The sequence below is a fragment of the Calonectris borealis genome, chromosome 4 (assembly GCF_964195595.1).
Source record: "Calonectris borealis chromosome 4, bCalBor7.hap1.2, whole genome shotgun sequence".
In the NCBI taxonomy this organism is placed as follows: Eukaryota; Metazoa; Chordata; class Aves; order Procellariiformes; family Procellariidae; genus Calonectris; species Calonectris borealis.
Genome location: NC_134315.1, coordinates 28415537 through 28437135, shown reverse-complemented (window position 1 = coordinate 28437135; position 21599 = coordinate 28415537). Strand labels below are relative to the sequence as shown.

At 41.3% G+C, this 21599-nt stretch overlaps 1 protein-coding gene across 1 annotated transcript in view; it reads left to right on the top strand.

The window, feature by feature from the left end:
* The window catches only part of KCTD8 (potassium channel tetramerization domain containing 8), a 102863-nt gene extending 96010 nt beyond the window's left edge, over positions 1–6853 (top strand). The window contains exon 2 of the mRNA XM_075148994.1: positions 6290–6853. Coding sequence (XP_075005095.1) covers positions 6290–6750 — 461 coding nt within the window. The 3' untranslated portion in view covers positions 6751–6853. The remainder of the gene's footprint in view (positions 1–6289) is intronic.
* Positions 6854–21599: the final 14746 nt, after the last annotated feature.

Below are 21599 nucleotides of genomic sequence, written 5' to 3'. Positions count from 1 at the left end.
TTCCCTCTCTCCCCTCTCCCAACAGGACTAAGTTAGTTGTAAATTGCAATACCTAAAATAAGTAGAAAAGTTTCCTTGACAAACCGTATGGAGTTGAAAAAACTACATAAACTCTCTCTGCTAAATCCAAGCAGTGGATTTAGCTTGATTTTGTAGTGCATTAAAGCGGACAGAGTGCAGTGGTCAGGAAGTCCCTTGTAAATTTGCCTGCCGTAAAGCTAGTTTTAACCTACAGCTCTAGTGGTAAGAGGCAAGCTGAATGCCTTGCTGGTCTCAGGGAGTGAATTCATGTGTTGAGCTGGGCTCTAAGAACAGGATTTTCTTCTAAAATTGAAAATAGCATTAATATGCCATAGAAAATGTCAGAGGGTTTAGAGCTATCCTTTTATAGCTCTTAAAAATAATCTTTTTTAAAAATAAAAGCAAAGTGAAATTAGACATAAAAGATAATCATTTACCATTGAAGTGTGATATTAAGTACTCAAAAGTCTGGTAATGAAAATGTTCCCACAGTAGCCATAACCTGTCATCAGATTTCACAGGTGACTTCTCTCTAAGCATTCAGTGTAGTGTAATACTTGGAATGTTGGTGAAAGGTAATAAAAAACCCTACCTATGTAAGATGGATAAGTTCATCATAATGTGAGATTTGATGAGAATTTTTTTCTATGATTGTATATTAATTATAGTTAATTTTACGGAGATCCTTAAGATTCAATCATAAAACACAATAGGATTCATCATATATTCACTCCGAATATAATGTAATTTTGAGATAGTAGGTAGAAGAGAAGTTCATTTAGGCATTTAACATAGCTGTGTACCAGACTGAAGGTCCTGTGTAGCCTATAAAACCAAGGATTTTTCCCCTATGCAAAACAATGTGAAAAAAATGGCATTTCATGCAAAATCATGTGCAAATCACATACTGCCAATATGTATATTTTCTGGACCAACAGTAAAAGGTAGCATCTCTTTAACAGATTCCATTCTTCCTGATTGAGGTACTTAATATTGAACATTTTTTAAATGTTGGTTAAGTTGTGTTTCCAAATGACTATTTTTATATCAGCTTCAACTCTTATCTACATGTCTTACATCCAGCTATAACTGTTGTACTTCAGAGCTAAGATTTTCCATTCTTCATGTCAATATAGTTGTTATTAAAATAGAATCATAGAATCATAGAATCATAGAATCATAGAATCATACAGGTTGGAAAAGACCGCTAAGATCATCGTGTCCAACCGTCAACCCAACATACCATGCCCACTAAACCATGTCCCTAAGGGCCTCATCTACACGTCTTTTAAATACCTCCAGGGATGGTGACTCCACCACTTCCCTGGGCAGCCTGTTCCAAGGCCTGACCACTCTTCCAGTAAAGAAATTTCTCCTAATGTCCAATCTAAACTTCCCTTGGCGCAACTTGAGGCCATTTCCTCTTGTCCTATCACTTGTTACTTGGGAGAAGAGACCAACACCCACCTCGCTACAACCTCCTTTCAGGTAGTTGTAGAGCGCGATGAGGTCTCCCCTCAGCCTCCTCTTCTCCAGGCTAAACAACCCCAGTTCCCTCAGCCGCTCCTCATAAGACTTGTGCTCCAGGCCCTTCCCCAGCTTCGTTGCCCTTCTCTGGACACGCTCCAGCACCTCCATGTCCTTCTTGTAGTGAGGGGCCCAAAACTGAACACAGTATTCGAGGTGCGGCCTCACCAGTGCCAAGTACAGGGGCACGATCACCTCCCTACTCCTGCTGGCCACACTGTTTCTGATACAGGCCAGGATGCCATTGGCCTTCTTGGCCACCTGGGCACACTGCCGGCTCATGTTCAGCCGGCTGTCAACCAGCACCCCCAGGTCCTTTTCCTCTGGGCAGCTTTCCAGCCACTCTTCCCCAAGCCTGTAGCGTTGCATGGGGTTGTTGTGACCCAAGTGCAGGACCCGGCACTTGGCCTTGTTGAACCTCATACAGTTGGCCTCGGCCCATCGATCCAGCCTGTCCAGGTCCCTCTGCAGAGCCTTCCTACCCTCCAGCAGATCAACACTCCCACCCCACTTGGTGTCGTCTGCAAACTTACTGAGGGAGCACTCGATCCCCTCGTCCAGATCATTGATGAAGATATTGAACAAGACCGGCCCCAGTACTGAGCCCTGGGGAACACCGCTCGTGACCGGCCGCCAACTGGATTTAACTCCGTTGACCACAACTCTCTGGGCTTGGCCTTCCAGCCAGTTCTTTACCCAGCGAAGAGTGCACCTGTCTAGGCCGTGAGCCGACAGCTTCTCTAGGAGGATGCTGTGGGAGACAGTGTCAAAGGCTTTACTGAAGTCCAAGATAGCTGACCTCAGCAATCTATGCATATGTTCACAACTTCTTTTAATTCTGCAGTAAAAATAAACTGATTTATAAACAAACAAATGATCTTTGAAACACTGTAGGAATAAAGTAGCTGAGTGAGGAAGAAGTTTATTCGTGTATCTGCCACTGCACATGTAATAAACTGGCCATTTGACTTACAGAAAGAGAGAGGAGAATGGAGCAGTCAGGTTAATTGGATTAGAATATTATTTCCTTTATTTTAAGCCTGTTGTATTAATATTTAAGAAAATATGTGTACACAAAAACTGAAAAGATAAGCAGAATATCCTTATTTTTCTTTTAATGTTTCCAGTGTGATATTTTTCTCTGTTGCAGGAGATAGAGCTAAAGAAATCTTCAAATAGTTATTCAGATTGCACTTTATGAATATCCACAAGCAATTTAGGACTATCTAAGCTTTATTTGGCTTCCAGAAGTACTTTGTTACAATTTTCAACCAATAGTTATTGGCCAATGGATGGTTTGCTGTTGAGTTTGTCATATTCTGTTCCTGACTGGAGCTCTGTTGCTCAGTTATTGTTCAACAGGGAAGCCAGGGAGAACTTCTTCAGGTTCCTGTTTTGATTGTCATAACTGACAGAAGCAGATTTTCACTGCAGAGAATTAGGTTTGTAAGTTTCTGGTTCATTTTCCATCAATATTTTGTAGTAATTGCTTGCAAGTGATTATTTTGTCAGTCAGTTCTGCCAGTAAATATTGGCTAAAATGTGTGCAGAGCACAACATAGGTGAGGAATAAATACAGTCAAAGTAAATGTAATATGCTTTCCTGATCAGAGAAATGTGTTTGAGATATTCTCTCAGGTCTACTAGACTTGGGAGTCTAGTAGCAGCCGTGGTAGAGGTGGTGAGTAAGTCCAGGTAAAGCGCGAGCTCACTTTCTAACTTTCTGAGAGCAAGGAAGCCATTTAAGAGCAATAAAGGAAAAAGCAGAAGTGGGAAGTTCAGAGTCTACTGGAACTGCCTGGAGGAGAAGTTGGAGAACCAGCAGCAGGTGGGAGATCCTAGAAGGGGCAGGAGCAGGAGGGACAGATTGTAAATCAGTGAAGTTTTTTAGTCTTATGTGCACATTGGAGCAAGTATACTTTTTCAGGTAGACTGAGCTATTTTGGTGTTTTTCTGGAAGGGCTGAGAAGGTACAGTGGAGACAGCATCCCATCACACAATCCCAGCCACAAATGAGTGTGCCAGCTTAGAGAGCAATAAGGACATGTTTTCTGAATTAGAGATGTAGCTAAATTTAGCTGATAATCCCTAATGTTGAAAATTAAACAAATATCTTTTGAGAATCCTTTCTTATGTATTTATAAATTCTTTTGGGTTTCAGCAGGTGGAAAATATTGTGAGAACCCCCCCCCCCCCCCAGCAGAACTGTTGCTTCTGTTAATAACACGCTATTGAGAAAGAAGTGCAGGAGCACATAAAGAATTCTTTGTGAGGGAGGATTTGTTAATTTTTAAAAGGAGAGGTGTGGGAGAAACCTTTGTTTGGATTAAAGTCATCGTGAATTTAGGCGATTCAGTGAAGCATACAGAGCTCAGTGCTGTAAGGTACTGAACCTCAGGGCTCTGATCCAAAAAAGCATTTAAATACCTGCCTATTGTTAGGCTCCTGAGTAATCTTGTAGCAGGAAATGGAATTTTTGATATTCTTGAAGGTGTATTTCAGTGCTTTTTTGAAATAGATTCTTAGTACTTTGCACGTTTGAGCCCTTGAGAAGCAAAGAGTACCAATGAAGAAATAAATATAAATAGACCAACTAGAAATAATATCTTGATTTATGAAGTTACAGCAAAAAACTGGGCAGGAAAGACAGAGTTGAAGACTACAGGGTGTTGTTAACAGAAGACTTTAGTTTCTTAGTCATAGAGTCTGTTACATTTCGAGAAGCTAAAATAGTAAACTCGATTAGATATTGATGTTAATCATGTTATTGAAAATCAGAGTAACAATACTGAAATCACTATCTGATTAACTACTCAGTTTTATAATCGCATGCTGCAAAGCCAGAATAATTCCATAATGCCAGTTGACTCTCAATTTAGCATATACATATAGTGTTTGAGGTATGAAATGAAATGCCAGATACAACAATAGAAGGAAGGCATGTAAATCTATTTAAGAAGGTGAACGTATTTCTGGAGGAGAAGGAGGAAGGAAATCGCTGCAGCCATGTACTAAATATTTGGGATAAATATAATGAAGTAGAAAATCGCTTGCATTTTTTACTCTGAATAAAGCCCTGATGGATTGTTGTCTCTCTGGATCTTGATTATTCATGGGTTTCTCTAGGTGAACTACAGAAATGTTACACTTCATCCTGGGATGCTGGCTAAAGCAAAAGAAAAGCAGGTTGTTGAATGCTGCTGTTATTAGATTATTATTTATTTCCTTTTGTGTTTTGTTTTGTTTTCCCCTGTGTCTCATATAAAATATTGCAGTCTTCTTAGATTCCTTTGAATCATAGAACTGCACTGTCAAAAAGACACTAGAGTGTTCATATTGCTCCTGCATTCTTTATAATTGTAATTATATTTCTAATTTGTAATTCTGAAAAACAGAATACTAAGTGACTCAAAAATTTCCTTGCAACTCTGTCTCAGTAACTCAAGGTTCAACTGTCATACCCTGAGTTTTGGTACTGGCAAAAGTGGTTAACTGATGCTGGTGGTGTTTTCAGTAAGCTGTAAGGATAATCTAGATTTTCTAAGATACCTAGGTACCTAAACTGTTTGGACTCTTTCAGGATTTGTAGCAGACACACAACTGCCACTGAAGTCCCAATCTTCATTTTCATTTAGACATTTAAACATCTTCGAAATTTTTCCCTTTGGTCTGATCCAATGCCTCTTGAACTCTGTAGATATTTCTGTGAGCTTTAGATAGTGTCCTAAATTAAGATTGTGACGTTTATATGATGCCAGCATAGCATCATTTCACTTCACAGCTGGAGTTTTGAAATAAGGCTTCAGAAATGAAAACGCTTGTACAGAATTAGCGGCTACCACCTAATTTTCACATTCATATCCTGCTTAAGACTTCAAAGCAAAATTGATACTGGAGAGGATAACAGCCTAGATCCGATTTCAGGCGCGTGAAGCGCTGAGCAGTGCCTGCTGACAGGCCATCGGATGGCTCTCCCAGCCGTTGCAGAGCGCCTCTTTGCCAATAACTTCATAACCTCCTTTTCCCTGCCAGCTTGTGCAGTGAGAGGTGTACAACTGAATTCTGAGCTTGCACGGAGGCAAGTCTGGGATAATAACTGACAGTAAGAAGCGCAGTGAAATCAGTGTAGGCTAAAAAATAAAAACCAAAACACCTAAAGACTCTGTCTGTAGTGAGCGATCTCTCTGTTATTCTAAGATTAATACTCCTTTTTCTGTCCGGGGCTTCTGCAGACTTGACATCTGCTGAGCATAATATCAGTAGACTGTTCTGGGAAGGTGAGTTAAGAGCTTCTAAGCCCTTGGAATATTTTTATTTAACAAAGAGGTTGCAAATTGTATGGTAGTATTTTCATAATACTACAAAATCTAATTTCTCATAATAAACTTTTTGGGGTGGAATAGCAAACGAGCTCATTTAAACTTGCCTGCAGGGATTTCCGCTGCAGATAATCTGTGAGCATTATGCACGTTTCATTACCTGGATTCTTAGGCAGGCGGTGAAGTTATTCTTGCCATAAACATTTTCAGGAGTGAGGATTTTGACAGCTGAACACACCTGTAGGACCAGACCTTCAAACTGTGTACCAGTCTGGTATAGGTCTTTTGACTGAAAGGAAATGCCACCAATTTATCCCAGCCGAGACTCTGGGTCACCTTATTCTAAATGGTAGCTGATCAGATGCCTGTGTAAACCAGCCCTTGCTTAATACTTTTTCTTTCTCTTTCCCGCCTTGTATTAGGACCGCCTCAGCGAACCGTTTCCCCCAAACAAGACCACGAAGGAAGGAAGCACGACAAAGTCTTGGACAAGGGCAGTGAAAGTGGGACTTCCTGTAACGAGTTGTCCACCTCAAGCTGTGACAGCCACTCGGAAGCCAGCACCCCTCAAGAAAATGCCACCAGCACTCAGCCATCCACAGCCCACCAGCCAAATACTCTGACTCTGGATCGTCCGTCTAAGAAGGCCCCGGTGCAGTGGATGCCACCGCCAGACAAACGCAGGAACAGTGAACTCTTTCAAACTCTCATTAGCAAGTCCAGAGAAACAAATCTTTCCAAAAAGAAGGTATGTGAGAAGCTGAGTGTTGAGGAAGAAATGAGAAAATGTATCCAAGATTTTAAAAAAATCCACATTCCAGACTACTTTCCAGAGCGCAAACGTCCCTGGCAGTCTGAACTCTTACAGAAATATGGGTTATAGTAATCAACTCTTTCATGACATATCTCTGGGGCATTTGATGTTTATTAAGTTGCCACTAACTTACTGATGTCCTTTTTCTGGCCAACTCTGCCACCAGAGCTATTCCTGCTGCTTATTTCTCTCTGTGAACAGTGGATGTTGGATAGTACATGGTTTCTTTAAAAATATATATAAAAAGATAGAAACTTAAAAAATACAAAAGGCGTCTCATCTAAACCACCTCACAATAGCAAAGAAAAATATGCATGGGCAAGAAAGATGGTTTTCAAACTGTAGTCAGTTGAGCTTCATTATTGTTTTGGAACTTACTGAATAAAAATCTCAATCATCGGTTAATTCCTCGTTTTATGTCACCAATAAAAATTACTCAGACTTGCTATGGATGAAGAAAAACAGGGTTTAAAATTCAATTGAACTGGTTTCAGAACTAATTCCCAACGTTCTTTCAATGTTAATGCAATAAAGCAAATACCTATTTTGCATGAGCACAATGTTACAAGTAAATCACACAAGAACAAGAGGTCGTCTGTTGCTTGGAGAATTATTTGTTTGATTCCAAGCCTTTAAACATAAAACGTCTAAGGGATTGAATTTACTTTGTTCTGGATCTGTGATTCTTTTGTGTGTACAGTGTTCTGTATGTAAGGATGGTGTAAATATGCCTTATATTGTTTTATTATTGCACCAACAACGTTCATCTATTAGTGCTTGTCAGGATTATTTCTGTGAAATGCAAACTTATGGCAGATTGTGAAAACTGATTCGATGGTCTGAAAGTTTCTGTTATGTTAGTTGCTAAAATTGGAGAAAAATAAAAGAGACTTTAATGTATTTATTAAAAGAACCATCTGGTAGATTTTCTTGGCTATCGTTCTCTCCTCTCTGTTTTAAAAATAGAATCAAGTAAATGGTTACTTTTTGTTTAATGTTTTCATAACTACTCTGCTGAAAAAAAAACCAAAACAAAAACACGTTTCAAGAGTGGGTGAAAAATATTTAGGGTAGTGCCATTTAATTGGAACCACCGCACAGACTCTCCAAGAGGAAAAGAGTTATGCTAAGAAGCAGCGGGGAATGAACTAAAAAAACTGAGTGGTTTTATTAACAGAGCTGAAAGCAGTTCCAATTTGACAAGTTCACAAAAATCGGCTTAGAAATAGAAGATTTAAAATATCACAGCAGAGTGCACTACATTTACAAATGAGAAGTTTTCTATGAATAGTCAACTCTACATGACAAACGTCTCGGCCCAGATACAGGAAAATCAATACCTTTCTCATTACACCACCAAGAAGACGACTGTGGTTCAGCCAGCCAGAGCTGCCATGGGTAAGGACCACTGGAGTTTGCAACAGAGCTGCTGAGTTCTTACGGACTTGAAATTATTACTGTGCGCACGCACACACACAAACATACACATACACATTTAGAAGGGTTCATCCCCATACGTATTCTGTAGCAGGAACTGTACAATTGTGTCAGAAGAGATGTTTTTCATCTGATGGTAATTTTAACTGTTTAGCTAAAGGAAAGAGGACTTCTTGTGTTGTAATTTCCAGGGTTATTCCTAAAGCCTGTATTACTTTTCAGTCTTCTAACAGGCCACTTTAAAAAAAGACTGCGTACTTCTGATAGCAGCTCGACGACTTCATTCACTTTTTTTGTCTTAACCTATTTAAAGCTAGTTACTCTCCCACTCAGTTAATCAGCTGGCATGATTTTGACAACATTTTTTATAACTTGAAAGAGTATATCTGGGCTAAGTCTAGTCTGAAGTGATGCAGTCCAGTGCGAAATCATTTGGCTTCTCAGCTCTGCCCTTATGTTCCTTGCTTGCTTCTTTCTCTGAGGTCCAAAAGACCCATTCCTTCTTTTGAAAGTTTCTTGCTTCTTAGACAGGTTTAGCATTTGCTTTCTCTCTCTTTTTTTTTAATATTTGGCCTCCTAGTCTTTTGATGAAATTTCCAACTGTTTAAGCATGACTTACTAACCTCCAGTGGATACAATTCTGGTTTTATTTAGTCTAAAGTTAGACTATTATTGAGAGCTTTTAAAAATATCACACTGAATTTTCTTCTGGCCTTTTGAATCTATCTTCATTGCACTTCTCACACCTTATGCTGTTTTCTGTTACTTTTTTTTAGGCTAAGTTTCCATACGGGATGATACCTTTTAGGTTCAGACAGCATCTTGAACCTTCCAGTTAAACTTTGCCATTTTGTTTGGAGATTTGTTTTCCCTTCTTAGTTATTCTCAGTACTCCAGGCAGTACCTGCTCGTGGTATGCTTAGGTGTATGTTTGACCTGTCCATCCATTTTCATTTGTCCATATATAGATGGTTTTATAAGCTTTTTAATATTTTTCTTTTAACATACTACCTAACATTCCTCAGAGCATTTTTAATTCATTCTTGAGGAGAACAGAATATTATCTTAATACATATCTTAATACATGGGCAGCGTAAGATTTATGATAACTTTGCTTTCCACGTGTTCACGAGGCGTGTGACTGATGTGGCAGATAAACTACATTGCTGTAACTTAGCAACCACACTGGCATCTTAAGATGAAGTGTTTTGGGTTTGGAATTGCACAGTGTACACTGTCCTCCTTCTTTCAGAGTGAAAAATTGGGATGTGTTATAGTCAGAGAAAGAGTGGGAGAAAACAACGGCTCCTGTGAATCCTTCGGTCATATTCTCTAATTCCCATCTCACTTTTCATCCAGTTCACCCACTTGCAGCTCCAAGCCTATCTAGATGGTTATTAATCTACAGTTTTCAGATTCCAGCCTGTAATTAGGGAGAAAGCAAGCTGAGACATTTGGTGGAACAGAGGAGCTTGTGGGTGGTTAGATGGCTAAGGTTGGTAGGAAATTCCCAGGTGTTACAAGAGAATTGTGTATTAGAAGCACATGGGGGGGTTGATGCTTCCCTTTGTCTTCTGTTTTTCTTACTTTTCTATGATAGCTGCTTTTTCTTTTTCCATTTCAGACTTGTTTTTCTCTTCTTTCCAGCTATTCACTTTGTTACACACAGGAATAGTCTACCGTGGGAATCTGTGGCTTTTACTGGACTTCAGTGGAGGTGGTCAGTACGTTAAAATTCCGCTCCATATGAAGTTTATGATTTTAAAACATAACGTTTTCCTGGAAAGGAAAGAAAGATCAAAATACTGACAATGTCAATCTTAAATTAAAAAAGGAATGTAAATAATAAATAAAGTTTGTATTTGTCTTTCAATATTTCAATTATGATTTTTATATTAATTTCAAGTTTTATGGGGTTATGTTTTACAGTTATGACATATTCAGTTTACTGTCATTAAAGACCAAGTAGTTTTTAGTCAGCAGTTGCTACTATAAATCGTAATTGATAATTGCTTTGATAAAATATATAATTTTTTTTAAAAAAAAGAAGATAAAATTCAAAGAAGTAATATAACATGTAAATAAAGCATATTTCTGGAAGGAAAGTAGTTCTTATTAAAAAATTGAATTATTTCTTTTCAGAATATTTTTCTAAATCAACACAATCCCTTAAACCATGGTCGTATTGGGAATTCAACGTGGAATACATATCCCTTTATGTTTTTCAGCTGAGTTTAATTCTTAATTTTTAACATGTTCAGCAATATAGAATGCTATATTCTAGATTATGTTTAAAGATTTGGAGCTGACAAAAATAAAACAAATCTTCCTTTGCAAGCAGTCTCCTAGTTAAGCTAATATTTCACAAGAGTAACATATCAGAATCTGCTGCAAAAATACTGTTATCATTGGCCATATTTATTCACTATAAAAGTTAATTTTAAGACCTCATAATGGATGTTATGTGCACCAATTTTTATATACTTTATTGTTCTAACTGAACAGATGGGGAATAGAGATACAGTTTTGCCATACAATGATGTTTACACCTTTAAAATGTGTGAACATAGATCAGAATTACACGGTGGAATAATTAGTCTATTGCTGAAGGAATATTTCTGAGCTCTTCTTCCACTAATAAAAATTTACAAGTCTTAGAATAATTGAAATTAATTCTGAAATACAATTTTAGAATTCACTTTGATTCACTTTGAACAACTTTTAAAAAATGCTACATTGTATTAAAAGCATCATTTTGTGGTCGTCTTTAAAAAAAAAGTGCTTCTGCAAAATCATTTGACTTGCTAATGCTGTCTTTGTTCAAGTAATGATATCCAAAAATATACTTCCTACTGGAGGTGGAAAACCCAATTTAGTATACTTGGTAACGAGAGGGCAACACTGGGTTCCCTCTATGAGTGACTCATGTCCTGAACCAAGCTCTCTGCGATGCTCAGAAATTCTGAAGAAACCTTTAGCTTTTTGCAGGATCACACAACTGGTATGGCTCACCATAAAAATAGCATTCACACATTACTTCAGCTTGTATATTGCAGGCAGTCAAGTAGTTTCTTCTTTTCCAGGATCTGTTATCTAGAAGTGATCTTCAACCTGTTTCATATTTTCCGTTCTACCCCTCTCTTCCATTGTTACTCTGGACACTCACACAATCACTTTTATTTAAGAGCTTAGCTGTTCCTTGTTTGAAGACATGTATCCAAATTTAGAAGGGACTACCTTAGTCTTCACACTGGAAAATGATGGGGGAAGCTGAGCACACTGGGAATGTTGCTGATTTGAATAACCTTCAGCACTGCTAGCAAGAAGACGCCATAAAGCACAAGCTGGAAGGCAAAGTAACATCACCCTGCAGCTCCACAAAGACATTATTCACCGATAAATGAGGCGCTGATGCTGTCAGCATCCACTTTGCCATCCACACTTGCTGTGTGTTGGTACTGCAGCTAACTGGGTCATCCCAGTGCAGATATGGCGATGCTGGGCTGCACGAGGCTGGTGCAGGTAAGAGCTGTAAGAGGTAGTACTCACGCAGCATGTCCCTTCATGGAGATATACTACCATATGCAGGATACCAGCCTTCACAGAGGTACACCCCGCACCACTCTATCTGAATTGGGACCATTGTTTTATTCTGCTGGATTATCACTGTTTGCACAGAAAACTGTGGGACCGTGGGACCAAATCGTGGTATCCTTACATGTAGCTCCACAGCAGAAGATGGCGATCTCTGCTGCTTTAGCACACTGCTCCTTCTTTGAAACTGGGCTCGTGACAATGTGAAATGGGGTGCTGAGAAAACAGAGTACCAGTGGTGCTCAGAAGAGAAACTCAGCACCGACTGTGCTCCCATCTGTTTGGAGCCTGGCACCCTGGCACTCCCCAGCTGCAGGCATTAGATCGTGTAAGACACATTGGGGAAAAGCACAAGTGGAGTCAGTGCCGTTAGTGATGACTATAAGAGAATAAGTATTTGGGAATTTTCTCCTCCCCTAAGGACTCCTCCTCTTCTTGCTGGGCCATCTCTTCTCCTCAGATAATAAGAAAGGAAAAGGGATTGTGAAAAACAATAATAGACCAGATGGAGGTAGTGGGAATTTCTGTGCCTCTGTGTTGCATTGCCTTTTAAAATTCCTATATTTCTTCACAATGTTACTTTATGCTCCTTTATATACAGAAAAAGGGAATGTAGAAATAGCTTGATGGGATTAGTTCTGAGATCCTACATTGCATAATCTTTCATACACATATTAGATGAAGTTCTAGTATTGAGCATGTTAAGTGTTTCAATTACAATACAGTGTAATTTTTAGCAAGAAGTCACCCCAGAACAGATGAGTACCAGTAGCAAGAAGTAAATTAAATTAACATAAAAGGAAGGGAGATCACAAATAGGCAATAATCTTTCCAGATTCCAAAGCGACATTTAATGCTGAAATACTATCACGTTATCTACTATCTGCTTCACATGCATGCAATTAATTAATTTAATATTGATCAATTCATAATGTGCCCAAAGCTTAGATTCCTCATGGTAAAGTTCTGAAAGATTGTTTTCTTCATAAATGTATACTGTACATAATAAATGTGAATTTTGACAGCGGGCAACACCTGATGGAATATTTCTCATCCCTACTAGATTGCTAGTTTGGCCTAGGATGAAGTGTGGAAACCATCAATCAATGACCCTGAAAAGCTTTTTTTCTGTTTCTCTTCCTATTTAGGTGAATTACGTGTTTCACGTGGTGTCATTTTTCTGTCAAAGGAAGCATCAGATTCAATGCAGCACAAAACAGTCACTGACACTTTGGCCCTGAATTGTTCTGATTTATACCTACCTGTGACATTAGTAAGCTTCTGACATCAGCAGTGGAGGTAACTGCTGAGTGACTGAACACCTGACGTACAGTCGAGAAATGAGCTTAAAGAAGATAGGGTTAAAAATAGTCCTCCGTGCCACTGTGGATTTGGAAGCATCCCGAAGCCCCAAGCCCCTCCAGGACACGGCATGTGGTGCTTCTATCTCTGGACAGGGAGGGACGGGAAGCCCTTGCGTACCCTTCCCCCAGGGAAAGCTCGGTTTCCCTAAGCCCAGTCTTTCACAGGTTTTATGATGCTAGTCCAGAATATCCTTGTGGAAAAATTAAGCAGCGCCCTCTTGGTCCCTGAAGAGAAAGTAGGCTTCGCTTCTATTTTTGTGACTTCAGTCACTAAATTTATGTGAATAATTACCTGGAATTTCCCTGACAAGTATCTCCACTGATACGGGGTGCAGGTCTGTCTTTTCAAACATGTCTTGTTACTGTCCTTGAACCTCTTCCAACTGTTCAATACTCTTTTGGGAAAGAGGCACCCACAAATGCACATATTCTAGTTTTGGTCAGTAATGGAAGGACAGAGGTAGAAAAAAAAGTTATTCCCTTCCTGCACTGTGATGGGATGTTTCCATATATAGAATTCATTATTGTATGGTCTTTTATTACTGCCTCCTTACATTGCAAACTTATGCCTGGTCTGAATCACTTTTTTTGACTTACTTTGTTTTTTTTTTAACATCTCTTTCTCCTGGTTACGTCAGCCCTCTGGAAATACACAGCACAGATTTTCAATTATTTCTAACCAGACCACTTTCTTCAAAAAACATTTTAACTTTCTCTATGTTTCTAATTACTCATGAGTCTTTCTTTTTTTTTTCAAACCGAATTTCATGAACATCCCACTTACTTTGTCTTAGATAATTAGAGAAGATGGCAAATAAAACCTGTGTGAGAGATTTTCAAAGGCACACAGGTGAGAGACCCCCAATTCCCTGTGGCATTTACTGAAAGTTGCTGTATTGGGTTTGCTTGGCAAGGTTTTGGTAGCAGCGGGGCTACAGGGGTGGCTCCTGTGAGAAGCTGCCAGAAGCTTCCCCTGTGTCCCACAGAGCCAGTGCCAGCCGGCTCCAAGACGGACCCACCACTGGCCAAGGCTGAGTCCGTCAGTGACGGTGGTAGCACCTCTGGGATAACATAGTAAAGAAGGGGGAGAAAACTGCTCAACGGCAGCCGGAGAGAGGAGTGAGAATATGTGAGAGAAACAACTCTGCAGACACCAGGGTCAGTGAAGAAGGAGGGGGAGGAGGTGCTCCAGGCACCAGAGCAGAGATTCCCCTGCAGCCCCTGGTGAAGACCAGGACTGTCGCCCTGCAGCCCATGGAGGTCCACGGTGGAACAGATATCCACCTGCAGCCCATGGAGGACCCCACATTGGAGCAGTTGGATGTGCCCGAAGAAGGCTGTGACCCCGTGGGAAGCCCTCGCTGGAGCAGGCTCCTGGCATGACCTGTGGCTCCATGGAGAGAGAGGAGCCCATGCTGGAGCAGGTTTGGTGGCAGGACTTGTGACCCCGTGGGGGACCCACCCTGGGGCAGTCTGTTGCTGAAGGACTGCACCCCGTGGAAGGGACCCACGTTGGAGCAGTTCATGAAGAACTGCAGCCCGTGGGAAAGACTCACGTTGGAGAAATTTGTGGAGAGCTGTCTCCCGTGGGAGGGACCCCACACTGGAGCAGGGGAAGAGTGTGAGGAGTCCTCCCCCTGAGGAGGAAGGAGCAGCAGAGACAACATGTGATGAACTGACCACAACCCCCATTCCCCCTGCGCCGCTCAGGGGGAGGAGGTAGGGAATTCGGGAGTGAAGTTGAGCCTGGGAAGAAGGGAGGGGTGGGGGGAAGATGTTTTAAGATTTGTTTTTATTTTCTCATTACCCTACTCTGATTTGATTGGTAATAAATTAAACTAATTTCCCCAAGTCAAGTCTGTTTTGGCCGTGACAGTAATAGGTGAGCGATCTCTCCCTGTCCTTATCTCGACCCACGAGCCTTTCATTATATTTTCTCTCCCCTGTCCAGCTGAGGAGGGGAGTGATAGAGTGGCATCCAGCCAGGGCCAACCCACCAACTTGGGCACATAACTCTTTTTTTTCCTGTCTCTGAAAAACTGATGTATATCTCTACAGTGATCCCTTTGCCTTTCCCCTCATCTCAATAGGACCTGTCAATCATCTTTAATGGCAACTTCCCACTTGCACTCCAAGTCAATTTGAATTAATTTTACAAGTAAATATTCTTGAAATTGAAATCGGGAATTATTATACTGTCCCATTCCCTTCATCCACTAATTCTGTAGTGCTTACTCAAAAGAATAATCAAGTTTGTCTGACAAGAGCTATGTTTTAATGCTCCTTGTGAGTCTGTCTCATTCTCACACTGTCGTAAACAGCAATTGCCTGAGCCAGCCTGTGATAGGCATCTCAGTAGGAGGCAAGCAATGGTGCTGCTCTGTGGGGTACAGAAATGAGAACTCTTATGTATATGAGCTTCCAATAAATTAGCTGTGCATCAGTGTTTCTGAAAATCTGCAGAAGGCTTCTGTGTCCCTCTGTAAGTCTACACACAGTGAAGCTGTCATGGGGGGGAAGTGAGGGGGAAAAAAGTCAAGAACAGGACAAAAAGTTTCTCCATGGCTTTGAAAATTATTTGAGTGGTTTTCTCCAGTCTCCAAGTACCTGGGGAGCAGTGAGATCTTTAGGTGCTTTAAATTCATCCTCCTCACATGATTATCTTGATTGTCTGCTGATGGACATCCTGTGGGCTGGGGCTCCCAGCTTATTGAATAGTTCCCACCTGGTGCTCAGGAGCTGAGATCCTGCTTGACTTCATAGAACCATCACGGGCCTCATCTCCCAAATACCATCAATACCCCACCTTAGAAAACACAGCTGTAATTTCATAGATCATGCTTTAACAATGGTGCAAGTGCCATATACTATTCCCAGGAATTATGTTTTGGGATGTGTGCCACATCCCATCATGATCTTGACTTCAGAAGATCTCAGCAAAACTGCAATATTATGCAGGGCCCATGTCCAGAATTATCATATCTTGTTTTTACTGCAACTACTAAAGGATTATTTTCAGCTGGTAAGATGCCAGGTTTTTAAGCTGTACACATGGTTATGCGATTATCTGGTTGATGCTTCCTCCCAGTTCTGAAGATGTGTTATTTCTTTTTCCTCTTCCCTGCTGGTGCCTCAGACACCCAAGGATATTCAGTAAGAATGATTATTGATGCAGTAGACATGTGCTCATTTACTTAATATCCCAGAATGCCTATCATGATGAACTTTTTATTTATTTTGCATGAGATGCATGGTTAGTGCTTTACAGTTAAGCATAAAGACTTATCTTCTGCCCCAAGACAATTGAAAATGACAAAACAGGAACTGGAACCGTTGAAATGAATGCAGCATAAATGCAAAGAGGTTGATTATTCTCTGTAATTTCTATTAGTATTCCTTAGAATGGTTCTGTTTAAACTTTATTACAGTGTAGGGTAAGATCACAATCTCTTCATACTCTTTCATTTTTAAATCAATGAGACTCCTTGTGAGTTAAATCAAGTCATGTCTAGACCATGCTTTTCTGCACCAAATCTTCCTTATTACCTATCTTCTTCTTTGACACTTTCATGTTTTTAAGATTTATCAAATTACTTTGCTCTATTGTTTGCTCATCAACTGTGTGATGAACTAACTTACAAATCATATCATGCGACTGCGAAGTAGAGGAAAAAGCACTTACGTACAATCTATCCAGTTGTACCAACCTGAACAGTCTGACTGGTGTGTGATAGCTGAGAAATTTTGTCATGTGTTACTAAGCAGGAAGGCTCCTGAATGGATGAGGATGGTTTTTCACAGGCCCCAGTCCTGCAACCTGATGTTTAAGCAAGACGCTTAAGGGCAAAGGTCTGTGAATGAATGGGGTTCGTGCCCATGGGTATCCAATTGCAGGACTGATGCCTTAAAATTGAGTCCTTAAACTTCCCATCTGTTCAAGTCCTAGCAGTGCAGAGCAATATTCTGATGCAGCTGGTAGCCATGAGATCTTACCTCATGGAAGAGTGATAGCTGGAAGAGCATCATGTTCCTCAGAAAGACTGGTTAAACAATTTAAAAAATGAACATTTAACAGTTTTGCAAGCTCACCTACCTGTAAGAATGGAGACCCAGACCTTTCCAGAGACTCAAGGCAGGGCCTCTCCACCTTAATGCCACACAGCTGAATTCTCCAAGTAACCCCATCCACCAGGCAGAAGTACTGGGGTAGGTGGCTGGAGGGCACTTTTCTGCTTGCTGACTGCATAGGACATTCCACCCAACATTTCTCAAAGGGAACCTTGAAAATGGGCTGCTCAGCCTCTGTGGAAGGCACTTGTCTGAAACAATTTGCTGGCCCATCACTGCCTTTAACTGTTGCAACACTTAATATTTGCAAGTCCGCTTATATTACACAAGTGCAACGCTGAATGGTAGAAAAGGTGTATTATCCTCCGTGCAGAATCACCCTTTCTGTACCTTCTATGATCTGCTGTTCTGTATACAATCCAGGTGGGAAAACAAGCTGCTTTTTTGGACATTTTTTTGAAAGAATGCACTATTTATTTCTGGCAGCGGGGATATTTTTTGGCAGTGGCATAGTGTATTCTCTGTAAGCCATCATCAGCAAATTCCTATTTTCTTCGTCCTTCTTTTTCAGGCTGTAACTCCTGGACTGCACAGCAGAGCCATGTAACTAAAAGCATTACTCCCGCCTGGGATTCTCAGTTTATTGGACACCATTAGAGGAGAGAGAGTGACTACTGCTACTCTCCCCACCACAGCAGAAAGTAGTTATAGCCTTAACCTCCTCCTCTGTCTCCAATGTCTTACATGGCTGAATGATGCTAACTGCATAGTCTGCGGATTCAGCATGGAATTTGGGTTGTTTTGTTTATTGGTTTGTGTTTTTTTCCCCTCTGTAAGCTTTCTTCTAGAGACAGCAGCTGCAAATCTGGGCCAGCAGCCAACTTTGTCTCTCCTTGAATAAAAATAAGACGGAGCTAGTGGGAAGTGCAGAGAGGGCAGCGGATGATCACACAGCCACTTGTATCAACCACGCGACACTTGCCCATACTGCAGCAAGCTGCTGAGGTGCTGCCCCAGAGGAGGAGTCTTAAACAATGCCCGTATAGACCCATAGGCGCGGGCAGATGCATGGCCCCTTGCTGAGCAGAACCCAGGTGGTGATGCCAATAAGCTGATCTCAGCTTCTCCTGAACTTGCAGGGCACGGAGCTGCAGGAGGAGAGGGCTTACAGCCCCGCCGCACCAGCTGCGCCTGGGCTCTCCCTGCGCCGCCATGACACCCGGGTGGGAAAGTGGCCCTGGAGGGTCCTGGAGGGAGCAGAAGCAGGTGCAGTGTGCTCAGCGAGCATGATTTCCCTAGGCTGAAGTGGGAATCATCAGCAGATTTCCTGGGGGGAAGCCAGCAGCACCTCTGTGCCCTTTGGGAGAGGTTGTGAGAGGGGGCTTGAGTCTGGAATCAAGGGCATGAAAATAAGCAGTGACTGCTCAGTGGGTGGATGATGAGGGTGGAATGGGAAACAAACTGCAATTTCTTCCCTTGCAAGCTGCAGAGGGTAGAAACATGCCTCCAGAAGGAAATTAAGTTGAATCGTAGGGAAATGAAGAGAGGCATTTCTGAGTTCTGCCAACCTTGTCTGGCCCAGAAAACTTTCTCTCTCATTAGTCCACCCTTTCACTGAACTGATAATTGCCTCAGCACAGACCTTCCCTTCCCCCTCCTTACCCATCCGCTCACGGTGCTTTCTTCACCAGCTGCCTTTTGACCCATTGCATTGCAGCAGTGCTGCCTATATCAGACACGGATCTGTGATGGGGAACGACTGCTCAGCTCCAGCACCATGGACTGAGCCATCCCTGACAGCAGGACAGGTGTGTCCCTCACCTCATTAAAAAAAAATTAGTCTTTCAGGGAAATCTGGAGCGACAAAGGGGTTCCAGGAGGTGGCAGATGTGACTGTGCAGATGTTCTGCTGGATGAGCTGGAGACTGTTCCTGGATACAAGGCGTGGGGTGTAACGATTTGGTGTGTGCTGAGGTTGCACGCATTTGGGTAGTCAGGTGATGATGGATGGGCAGATACCTGAAGGTTTAGGCGGCAGATGAGTTACAGTTTAAAAAATGTCTGGGATGCCTGGATTGTAAGCAAAGCTTCCAGTCTGCCTCTTTATGAACCCCCATCCGCGGGCTGACGTCCTGGCCTCTGTCCGTCGCCATCCCCAGGGAGGAGCCCAATGCTCGGGGCCAGGGCTGCCCCTGGTGCCCTGGCTGCCCTGCTCCTGGCTGCGGTGGTGGGACCGGCCCTGGCTGCCCTGCTTCTGCCCTGCTGCTCCCCAGGGAGCCCCCACTGTCCCTGACAATGTATATGCATACAGGAGCTGTTCAACTAGATAGATACATTCTTAAGAAGAAAAATAAGACTGGAATACTAAAGTAAGAATATAAAAAAGAAAAAAAAAGAATAGTCACAAAAATGCAGGAACAGCAACAATCCTCAGCAACAATCCTCTGTCATAGTACAATTGTGGCTGATTAAAAGTAATCACTTTCCTGTAATTCTTCTGTATTTTTCAGGTCAAGGAATAGAAGCTGTGCAAATGCCTGCCTCGGACAGTTGTGCTCACTGCTCATCTCCCCTTCCTTGCATTCAAAACTGCTTATAATAATTTCATTCAGGACAGAATGGTTATGTGCTTAAACCAATACAGGACAGGAATGAAGTTGTAACTCTGTGTGTTGGAAGCAATCACCCACAAAATATAACCCTTCATCCAGAACAGAAGATTCCAGAGGATGATGAAATGTCAGCATCCTTCTGGAAATACCTGTTTGTCAGAGAAACACGAAAATAACCCCATTCTCTGTCCTCCCCCCTGCAGTTTATGTAACCGCTAAGACTGACTTTTAAAAACAATGGAGCTCATAGAAGAAAAAGTACGAACCTTAGAAAGTCTTATGAACAGGGAGAGAGTTAGGCATGTCCCTATGGATACTGAGAAAATATCTCTTCCTATTGTAATATATGAACAGTGTATCAAACAAAAAATTGTGTATATACATATAATGGGTTCTAAATCCTAGAACTAGCATTTGTCATTCATTGCTTATTCACCTCTCTACTCACAAAATCTTAGATCTTTGCTTATTTAGACATTGTCAAAATAACTATCTATTATATCAGTAAAGAGGGGTCTTTAAAACGGGAGACAAAGCATGTTATACCCCTATTAGGCCTCTTTTACTGTCATTTCTTGTGAAGAACCTTAGCGCAAATGAGAATCTGGCACATTCCTCTTCATAAATACTGCCGTTTATTAGCAGGTTAAGATAGGAGAAGAAGAGTCCTTTTGATGCGTAGCATAGAAGATAATTAATTAGAGTTGTAATTCAACAGAAAAGTGTTAAATTTAAACTTCAGAAGAATTATAAAACTTAATGAATTGACCTGGAATGTGCTGAAATTTCTAGCAACTTACTTAATTGCCCTAAATTAAATGACCTAAAATCATGATCGGACATTATAAAATTTAATTGGTTGACCTGACCTGTGAGCAGGCAGTAAATAACAAACTGAGGAGGGATTGGTAATAAATGTATATTCTCAGAGGAAGAGAATGCATCTCTATAGGAAAAGACAAATCATTTATATAATAATTCCTGACCCATGAAGATTACCGTTTTCAATCTGTTTCCAGTCATTTCTAGGAAGACCCAAAGCCTTCCGCAGGGGAACTTCAAACAATACTCTCAATGAAGGACTTCCAATATAAGCATTTAATGAAGGAGATGCTGAATGGGCAGTTTTCTTTCTGCTGCTCTGTTTTCCTACCTCACTTAACTCCCGTCTCCTTTGTGCTGAGAGTGCCCGGCAAGCAGTCTGTTAGCTTTCGCAGACGTTTGAAGACATGGACTGATGAACGTGCTCTATATACAGTATTTGTGCTCTTCAGATTTTAATGTGTTTCCTAGATACTTAGCAGAGTTCCGTAACCCTTACACCACATCTATAAAATTGGCGAAGGTGGCAGGGACATTTAGCTTAATGGACTATGAAGCTGGTACAGCTGAACCTGAGGGCACACACAGAAGTCTTACGCATTGTTCTTAAAAAAAAAAAAGTTCCTAAATAACAAAAAGTTTATTCAAACAGAACCACAAACGTAGAAATAAAAAAAAGAGGTTCTGCAGTTTAGCTTTGAGGAACCCAACTTCACTCTCCATTTACGTGACCACAAACTCTGACTGATGCCACTGTGCAGCAGAACAGAATTTGGGCCAGTGTGTAAGTACTGTGGCAGACTTAATCATTCCATATGTTTGTTTATTTCATCAACTCTTCCCCCACATATGACTAACTCATGATATTCAGGCCTTCCAGGAGATGAAAAGAGCTGCATCCTCGGGTGCCAAAGAGCTGCACCCTGTGGGAGCCATTCACACTGGATCTAACGAAACAGGTTGATTCAAACGCTGCCCTCCCCATGCAAGGTGTCCGGTAGCCAGCCATGACATTTGGAAG